This window comes from Symphalangus syndactylus, chromosome 16 (genome assembly GCF_028878055.3).
Source record: "Symphalangus syndactylus isolate Jambi chromosome 16, NHGRI_mSymSyn1-v2.1_pri, whole genome shotgun sequence".
NCBI lineage: Eukaryota > Metazoa > Chordata > Mammalia > Primates > Hylobatidae > Symphalangus > Symphalangus syndactylus.
This window is the reverse complement of record NC_072438.2, coordinates 9,984,308-9,993,703: the sequence shown is the minus strand read 5'-3', so window position 1 is coordinate 9,993,703 and position 9,396 is coordinate 9,984,308. Positions and strand designations below refer to the sequence as shown.

The following is a 9,396-nucleotide window of genomic DNA, read 5'->3' as shown; positions in this document are numbered from 1 at the left end:
GCGGCCCCGAGGGTGGTGTGCTGAGCCAGGTGGGACCCTCCCACCACTATGCTCTCAAGAAAGGCCCTGAGCAAAGGCAAGTCTCCATCAGCTTCAGGGGGTCTTCCCCAGGCGGTGTGTGTTTGCCCGCCTGTTTTCTCTGCTGGTGCCCTGCCCTGCCCCACCTCTGGTGGAAGCTGCTGGTATGCCCCCTCACTCCCCACCTTGGGCCCCAGAGACACTTATTTTTGATTCTGGAAGCAGGAGTTGCTGAGGAGTCTGGTTTATTTTAAAATCCAGTGAAGGGAAAACCCACTGTCACCTGAGGCCGTCTGCCCTGGTGGAAGAGGGGGCTTGCCGAGGGCCAGGATGGTTCTGTGCCTCGTGGATCCAGCGTGCACCTGCGGCTTCCTCAGCGCGCAGTAGGCCTGGGGAGGGCTGGAGTTTGCTTCTGGCCCCCTGAGGACAGGGTTCAGGCAGAGGCGTCAGGCAGGAGTCCTCAGGGGCTGCCGGTCAACCTCACAGAAGCTGGAGAAAAGATCAGGGTGGCCCTACAGCAAGTCCCCAACCTTTTTGGCACCTGGGACAGGTTTCATGGAGGACAATTATTCCGAGTTGGGGAGGAAGGTTTTGGGATGAAACTATTCCACCTCAGTTCATCAGGCATTAGATTCTCACAAGGAGAGTGCAACCCAGATCCAAGTGCACAGCTCACAGTAGGGTTCGCGCTCCTATGGGAATCTGATGCCCAGGCTGATCTGAAAGTAGGTAGAGCTTGGGCCATCATGCTCCCTCAATGCTCCCTCACCTCGTCCTGTGCTGCCCGGTTCCTAACGGGCCACAAGCTGGTACTGGTCCGCGCCTAGGGGTTGGGGACCCCTGCCCTGTATGATTGGCCTTGGTATACCCAGCCCAGGAAACAAAGCCCAGTGACTTCCTAGTTTCTCCACCAGAGAGGCCCAGGCCCTGGACCCCAGAGCAAGCCAGGAGAGGGGGCAGAGGCGACTTAGGCCCAGACAGGCAGCCCAGGCAGCCAGGATCACGGGTCCTCCCCATGCTCGCTTCAGGAGTCCTGGAGTTTGTGATGCTGCCTGCACCTTAGCGAGGCCTGAGCCATAGTTCTCCAGTTGCTTCCGCCCGTAGCAGTGCAGGGCCAGGAGAGGGGACACAGGAGGCCTTGCGTCACTACTGCATGGGGCCAAAGGGGGCCCGCGGGTGGCCCAGCACGGGCAGCATGGCTGCCGCCAGGAAGACCCAGAATGTGGGAGGGGTCAGGCTCCTGCCTGGACTCCAGGCCTGGTGTCCATGGGGCTGGCGGGTCAGCACCTCGGGCACAGCGGGGAGGCTGCATGGGCACCGCAGGCCGCATCTCTGGGCAGCTGTGGGAGACACACAGCTACTGGGAGGTGGACAGAGGCCAGCAAAGACCAGTGTGGGGCTCAGTGGTCCCCAGGCCTGGGCCGGGGCGAGCCCTTGGAGCCGTGGAGTCCTGAGGGCTGGAGTCGGGGGACTCAGGGAGCAGCCTCTGTCCCTGGTCTTCCCAAGAAGATTCCAGCCCCTCCTCAGGACAGAAGTGATGGGGCATCCTGGGGTGAGGAAGCTCCAGCTCCGGGGCGAAGGGCGCCCGGTGCTCCCAGGCAGAGCAGCCGCAGGAAGAGGGGCCTGGAGACCATGCTCCCGCGGGCCGCGGAATCCAACGCGGCCCAGCCGGCGACAGACATTACTGCCTTTTAGGGGAAGGACCTGCCCGGGGAGCCACCTGCACTCGGCTCACACTCCGCTCCCAGGACCCCCAGGTCCCTGCCCAGGCCACCGTCGGGTGGGCGCGGTCCGCGGGGCTGGACCCGCCCGAGCCGCCCTGACCTCAGGCCTCCGACGCTCCGCGCAAGAAGACAGAGTGCGCCCCGGTCCGCAGTCTGGGCTGTGGACACACGGCCGGGACGCGGACGGCGGGGCCACTGCAGCAGCGCGGGGAGACAGCGGACGCCCAGCCCTGCGGGGAAAGGAAACCGCCCCCCGACTCGGCGCAGACCCCGCCTCACGCAGCAACTGCGCAGGCGCAGCCCATGGTCCTCCGCGCACTCCCCAGCCTTTGTGCGCGTGCGCCTCACGTGACGTCACCGCCGCGCGGGGGCGCGCAGTCAACCTCTGGCCGCCAGGGGGCGGCCCCCCACCCTCTCCCCGCGCTCTCGCCGCTGGCGGCGCATGCGTCTGCCTTTGCCTCCATCCTCCTCGGTCTGCAGGTTGTGCTTCCGGTGGGGAGGTCAGGGACAAGATGGTGCCGCCGGTGGAAGTCTCTCCGCTTATCAAGGTGATCCAGGCTTTGCAGCCGCCGTCCAGCGCTCTGGGCTCCCCCGTCTCCCGCCCCGCAGCTCCGACCCCGCGGACTGCGACCCCCGGCCCCCGCCCCCATGATCCTCACCCGGCGACCTTCGCCCGGCGACCGGACCCCCACCTCTCCTGCGACCTCTGCCCAGCGACCCCACCCCCTCTCCTCCCGCGACCCCCGTCCCGCGAGCCCCGTTTCGCGCCGCCTCTGACCAACCTTTCTCGCAGCTCGGCCGCTACTCCGCCCTGTTCCTCGGTGTGGCCTACGGAGCCACGCGCTACAGTGAGTGACCGCGGGCGGGGCCGGGGCGGGGTCTGCTCGGCTTTCCCGTGGAATTCCTGTGCTATTTGGAGAACTCCAGCTCTGGAAGGGGGGCTGGGACGCATGCGAGGCTGCAGGACCGTGTCCTCCACCGAGCGTGACCCCAAGAGTGGAATCAGCTCACCCGAAGCTCAGGCTTCTGAGGCCCGGGCGGGGGACTCGAAAACGGCTTCTTGGTGAAAACGGGTGCTAAGTGGGTGTTGGGAGTGCTGAGGTCTGACGGGCGGCAGTCTCTGTTCGCGGAGGACGAGTGAGCCAGTGCGTGAGTGGGTGGGCAGCAGGGACCCTGTAGCCTCTGGGTTGGACTCTTCAGGGTGAAGGTCAGGCGTTGACTCGCATTAACATAAAGAGAGGGGACAGCAGGTGCGTCTGGTTTACAGCGTCGCTGAAGATACCTTCACCTGTGGACTCAGTTCCTTTTGTGCAGCATTTCCAGTGAATTTTATTCTCCTGCATTCCGCCAAACAGATTACCTAAAACCTCGGGCAGAAGAGGAGAGGAGGATAGCAGCAGAGGAGAAGAAGAAGCAGGATGAACTGAAACGGATTGCCAGAGAATTGGCAGAAGGTACGAGTGACACTGGCTCTTACAGATTGTCCCTCCCAGGTTTGTGCAGGGATAAGGAAAATGGAGGAGGACATTTAAGCAGAGCTAAGTAGATGCGGATTGTTTAAAAATGGGGGAGCTGGCCAGGCATGGTGGCTCATGCCTGTATCCCAGCACTTTGGGAGGCTGAGGTGGGCAGATCACCTGAGGTCAGGAGTTCCAGACCATCCTGACCAACATGGTGCAACCCTGTCTCTACAAAAATTAGCCGGGCATGGCCCGGTGCAGTGGCTCATGCCTGTAATCCTAGCACTTTGGGAGGCTGAGACAGGCAGATTGCCTGAACTCTGGAGTTTGAAACCAGCCTGGGCAAGATGGTGAAACCCCATTTCTACTAAAATACAAAAAATCATCCGGGCATGGTGGCAGGCACCTGTAATTCCAGCTACTCAGAAAGCTGAGGCATGAGAATTGCTTGAACCCGGGAGGCGGAGGTTGCAGTGAGCTGAGATCACGCCACTGCACTCCAGCCTGGGCAGCAAAGTGAAACTGTCTAAAAAAAATTAGCCAGGCATGATGGCGGGTGCATGTAATCCCAGCTACTCAGGAGGCTGAGGTGGGAGAATCGCTTTAACCTGGGATGCAGAGGTTGCAGTGAGCTGAGATTGCGCCATTGGGTGACAGAGCGAGACTCCGTCTCAAAACAAAAAATCAAAACAACTGGGAAGCTGAAATGGTCTTTAGGTTGCCTGAGTGTAGTAACGTGCTTTTCTTCTAACGTTCCAGCCCAAGATGACAGCATATTGAAGTGAGTGACCCTGCGACCCTCTCTTTGGAGCAGCAGCAGATGAATAAAGCTTCCTGTGTTGTGTGATCCAGCTCCTTCTCATTTGCTGTTGCTGGTTGTCGAATTCTTAGGTTGAAGTTCTGTCCACCTCCCAGTTCACATGAGGTAGAAGACAGGGAGGGGGTTTCGAAAGAATCCACGTCACCATTCACAGACCCAGAATGCATCATATAAACCCAATGGGAAGGACAGATGCGCGCTGCCTGTTCTGTCTGGGGCATCCAGGTGGGGAGCCCCAAAGGGTGCCTGTAATGGAGTCAGTCAGCTGGGGGCCTCATGAGTACTGGGGTTGTCTTGATTCTGAGTTCTAGGCTGCTGCTGTCAGCAGCCCAGACCCCTGGATGGGGAGGGGTGGGCACTGACTGACGCCCTTACAGTTGGGAAGCTGGGTCCTCCACAATAACCCCTCGCTCCTACCTGCCACTTCACAAATCCTCCCTTTGATCCCAGGAGGTGGCCAGGTCAGACTTGGGACTAAAAGTCCGGTGGTGTAACCTCCTGAGCACGGCCTGAGTGCTGTGTGAGTTGTGCAGGGAGGTGGTCCTGTGGTGCCTGAGCGACGTCCCTCCCCAGCAGGAGGCTTCCTGGGCTTCTCGCCCCTCCTGGCTGTGAGCTTGCCAACAACCCTAACCCTTGGCCTGGTGGTTTGCAATGGACAGATTGAATTTGCTATTTCCCAGTTACGTGCCTTGAGCAAATCTAGGCTTGGAGCCCCAGTTTGTAAAATGAGTTCATTTGCAAATATAAGGCCAAAGGGAGAAGCAGTCTACAAGTTTTTCAGGACATTTGGTTAAGGTGAGGTTTGAGTGAGCAAGATGTTTTCACATCCTGTCCTGGCATCCAGAGGGGCTGTTCGCAGGATCCCTCAGAACCTCTTCAGAGCCCCTCATCCCAGTCCCAGGCTCTGGATACCAGGGTCTCTGAGCAGTGAGATGAAAAGGCTGGGCACAGTGGTTCACACCTGTAATCCCAGCACTTTGGGAGGCCGAGGTGGGCGGATCACTTGAGGTCAGGAGTTCAAGACCAGCCTGGCCAACATGGCGAAACCTTGTCTTTACTAAAAGTACAAAAATTAGCTGGTTGTGGTGATGGGTGCCTGTAATCTCAGCTACTCAGGAGGTTGAGGCAGGAGAATTGCTTGAACCCGGAAGGTGGAGGTTGCACGGAGCCAAGATCACACCACTACACTCCAGGCTGGGTGACAGAGTGAGACTGTCTCAAACAACCCAGCACCCTCTTCCTGCAGGTCTATGGCTGTGCTGGGCATGTCTGCTGCTCTCCCACGCCCACCCCAATGATCCCATCTAGTTAAGTGTCATCTAGTGTTGGGAGCAAATGCTTTGGAGCTCACATCATGAGTTGAACATCCTGAATGTAACATAATACCCATTTCAGCTGGGAAATCCATTTCTTTGCCTCTGTCCTTTACTCCAGGCTCACCAATATTTAATCATGGGGGTGCACGGGCATCGGCATCCAGCCCCGCCCTGCCCTCCTGGCGCCATCTGGGGCCATCAGAGCCACTGCATGGTGTTCGTTACAGATCATTTCCGCTCAGACCACTGAAGTTGGGGGGCCGCTCTACTTGTGGCCGTGACCTTTCTGGCAGAATTTTCTGATGGTTCAAATGTAGTGTGGCTTCTGCTATCATTTTACCACAAATAATGGGCAAGTAGTTTTCTGTTTATTTTATTCTGAATTCCTGAGCATGTGTGTTTTCCTAAGCCGGATGAGAAACGGCCTCTCTGTGTCCATCTGTCTACCTGTATACACATATGTACATGTGTGGCTGCAAATGTTCTCAGTGATTTCAGAGTTCACGGACCCTTTTCAAAGGTCTCCCAGTGGTAACTATCCAAAAACGGATGAGTAATGTAGGCTACAGTTTATTCACAGTTGGCTTCAGTTTATAAAAACAGGCTGGGCATGGTGGCTCATGCCTGTAATCCCAGCACTTCAGGAAGCTGAAGTGGGGGTGATCACCTGAGGTCAGGAGTTCGAGACCAGCCTGCCCAATACGGTGAAACCCCGTCTGTACTGAAAATACAAAAATTAGCCATGTGTGGTGGCGGGCGTCTGTAGTCCCAGCTATTCGGGAGGCTGAGGCACGAGAATCGTTTGAACCTGGGAGGTGGAGGTTGCAGTGAGCTGAGATCGTGCCACGGCACTCCAGCCCAGGTGACAGAGCAAGACTCCATTTCAAAAAAAAAAAAAAAAAAATTAAAATATCCAGGATGGGCCAGGCGCGGTGGCTCACGCTTGTAATCCCAGCACTTTGGGAGGCCGAGGCGGGCGGATCACGAGGTCAGGAGATCGAGACCACGGTGAAACCCCGTCTCTACTAAAAAAAAAAAAATACAAAAAATTAGCCGGGCGTGGTGGCGGGCACCTGTAGTCCCAGCTACTCGGAGAGGCTGAGGCAGGAGAATGGCGTGAACCCGGGAGGCTGAGCTTGCAGTGAGCCGAGATCGCGCCACTGCACTCCAGCCTAGGTGACAGAGCAAGACTCCGTCTCAAAAAAAAAAAAAAAAAAAAAAAAAAAAAAAAAAAATATCCAGGATGATCTTCAGTCATTTTCTTGGGCTTCCTAACCTCTTGTAGCAAATGGCCACAGGCAGAACCCACATCCTAGTGGGTGAAGATTGAGGGAGCCATGGGGTCCCCACGGGACCAGTGCTCACAGGACACAGCAGGTTGAAGACTTGGGTGCTGGGCCACCATTGCAAATTTCTGTGCCTACTGCAAGAGAAGACAAGATGGTGAGTGGAACTACCTGTGCACACCAGCCCTATTCCTTCCCTCCTGCCTGGTGTGACCTCTACCAACCCCTGCAGGAGGAAGGACAGCGCCTGGGTCTGTGACCAGCCCAAGCCGATTAGCCAGGCTGAGCCTTTCTTAGTGCTTTAGCCCCTATTGACACTGTGCCCTCATTATGCTCATCCCGGCCTTCCATAGTCCTGAAGTCGCCTTGTTTATGTAGCATAGGATAGCAGGAATAGCATGGGGTAGGGGAATAACATGGGATAATGGGAAGCATGAGATAGTGAGAATACCATGGGATAGTGAAATAGCATGGGATAGCGGAATAGCATGGAGTAGGAATAGCATGGAATAGTGGGGATAAATAGCACGGCATAGTGGAAATAGCATGGGATAGTGGGGATAGCATGGGACAGCTGGAATAGCATGGGGGTAGGGGAATAGCATGGGGTAGTGGGAATAGCACGGCATAGTGGGAATAGCATGGGGTAGTGGGAGCAAAATGGGATAGGGGAATAGCATGGGGTAGGGAAATAGCATGGGGTAGTAGGAATAGCATGGGGTAATGGGAATAGTATGGGGTAGTGGGGATAAATAGCATGGCATAGTGGAAATAGCATGGGGTAGTGGGAGCAGCATGGGGTAGGGGAATAGCATGGGGTGGTGGGAATAAATAGCACGGCATGGTGGGAATAGCAAGGCATAGCAGGAATACCATGGAGTAGCTGGAATAGTACGGGGTAGGGGAATAGCATGGGGTAGGGGAATAGCATGGGGTAGTGGGAATAGCATGGGGTAGGGCAATAGCATGGGGTGGTGGGAATAAATAGCATGGCATAGCAGGAGTAGCATGGGATACTGGGAGAAGCGGGAATAGCAAGCCAAACCTCAGAGCTAAGGTAGCCAAGCGCGGGCAAATGGCAAGACCACGATGCCTTTGGGATTTGAACTTGGGGGTGTGCTGACGTGTTACAACTAAGTCCTTTATAAAGGACATAACATGTGGTTACTTCTTTAGTGAAAAATGGGGTTCACTGGCTAGGCACGGAGAAAATTTTTCAGTCCGGGTTTGCTACCGAGGTGGAGTCAGCTGCCACCCTCCCCTGCCGTGGCCTCTCTCCCTGCACTACGGCCCTGTCCCCCTCGGGGCTGCTGCTTTTCTCCATTCTAAGTCTGCTCTGTGCCCTGTCTTTTCATTTTGCCTTGGGAGCGTCACCGAGTCCCTGCCCCGCAGGCCACACAGAGCCAGACCTTTCTTGACCGCCACCCTCTCCTCCTCCTCCTTCTTCTCCTCCAGAGCCTTCACTTTGGCCTCATACTCATCAGCCAGCGCCTTCCACTCCTTCCTGTTGTTCTGCAGTCGATCGAACATGGGCAGGATCTCTTCGTGGAAACGAGAGAACTCCTGAGGGGAGGCGAGAAGTCACTGTGAGTCCTGTCCTGCCTGCCAGAGTAAGATAGCCCTTCCCCAGCTCATCCCCCTCGTAGGGGAAGGCCCTGGCAGGAGGAGGGAGCACCACAGAGGGGGCACCTTCCCAGCAGAGCCCTATGAAGGGAGAAACCTCGGGGCCTGTGTTGGTGACATTAAAGCTGGGAGCTTTAGGGTGTGAATGCTTAGGGTGCAGCAGGGAGAGGAACCCAAGAAAGAGCAGAACAGCTCAGGGGGTGGGGGCAGGGTGCCGGGCAGAGGGGTGGTGGGCGCAGGCGGACAGCAGGCCCTGCAGTGCCTTCTCCCATCCCTCCCACACACACACAGCACACATCATGCAAGCACAGCACACGCGTGCACTTGCGCACATCACACATGGAGTGTGGCGGGGTGGGGAAGGCAGTGGGGGGCACCTGCAGTGGGGCCGCGACCTGTGGCCACTTCAGGCCCAAATATCCTCCCTTGTCCCACCTTCTCCCCAGCACTGACGACGCGGGGTGGGTGGCACGGGGCGGGGAGTGGGCACGGCCCACTCCGGGACAACTTCAAGTGGAACCCATGGCATCCTCCTTGGGGTGTGGATTCCATCACCAGGGAGAGTGGCCGGAGGCAGCTGGCTCTTATGGGCATCACACGGGCCCCACGGTCAGACCCCTGCCCCAGCGAGTCTCCCCCTCAGTGCCCGCCTTGTGTCCTCGGAGACTCAACTGGCATTGGACTGTGGCAGATTGAAAGGGATGTGGCTCCTTCTGCTGTTCCAAATGCCACTGTGGGCGGGCACCCAGCAGACAGGCCGACCCAGCCACCCAGCCCCACCGCGAGGGTTCACAAACACGGAACAAATGAACCCACAGAGCTGCAGCCAGGGCCCCCAAAACAGTGTGCTGGCCACGGCGGGGACACGGACGGGGAACTTCTGGGGGGGCCTGGAGGCTAGCAGAGGACATTCTGGGCTGGGAAAGGGCTCAGAGCTTCCAGGGGCACAGCAGGGTGAGGATGGGCTGGGGCACCTGTGGGGGTACGGAAACTGATGTTCCTCCCCACTTGCCCCACTCGAGAGCGGCATGAAGCCGGCACTGGCATCCCTGCTCCAGCGAGGACACGCCGGGCCCGTGTGAGTCCACGCAACTCCAGCCCACGCCCCCTTGCCTGCTCCCAGCCACCCTGCCCCAGTGAGCTTGGAAC

General features: G+C 57.7%; 2 protein-coding genes across 3 annotated transcripts in view; one reads left to right on the top strand and one right to left on the bottom strand.

Moving 5' to 3' along the window:
• Positions 1-431: 431 nt before the first annotated feature.
• On the top strand, positions 432-4,049 carry ATP5ME (ATP synthase membrane subunit e). Of its 2 annotated transcripts, XM_055245986.2 has the most exons (4): positions 2,149-2,290; positions 2,536-2,590; positions 3,098-3,196; positions 3,968-4,049. In XM_055245986.2, the coding sequence occupies exons 1-4, from the start codon at positions 2,255-2,257 to the stop codon at positions 3,985-3,987; spliced, it is 210 nt and encodes a 69-aa protein (XP_055101961.1). In that variant the 5' UTR covers positions 2,149-2,254; the 3' UTR covers positions 3,988-4,049. The 2 variants fall into 2 exon arrangements, with proteins under 2 accessions (XP_063475720.1, XP_055101961.1); XM_063619650.1 differs by lacking the exons at positions 2,536-2,590; positions 3,968-4,049 and having other exon boundaries at positions 432-2,290; positions 3,098-3,197.
• Positions 4,050-5,894: 1,845 nt separating this feature from the next.
• Positions 5,895-9,396, bottom strand: part of PDE6B (phosphodiesterase 6B) — a 45,288-nt gene continuing 41,786 nt past the window's right edge. The window contains exons 22-23 of the mRNA XM_055245975.2: positions 8,034-8,187; positions 5,895-6,761 (exon numbers count right to left, since the gene is read on the bottom strand). Coding sequence (XP_055101950.1) covers positions 6,700-6,761; positions 8,034-8,187 — 216 coding nt within the window. The 3' untranslated portion in view covers positions 5,895-6,699. The remainder of the gene's footprint in view (positions 6,762-8,033; positions 8,188-9,396) is intronic.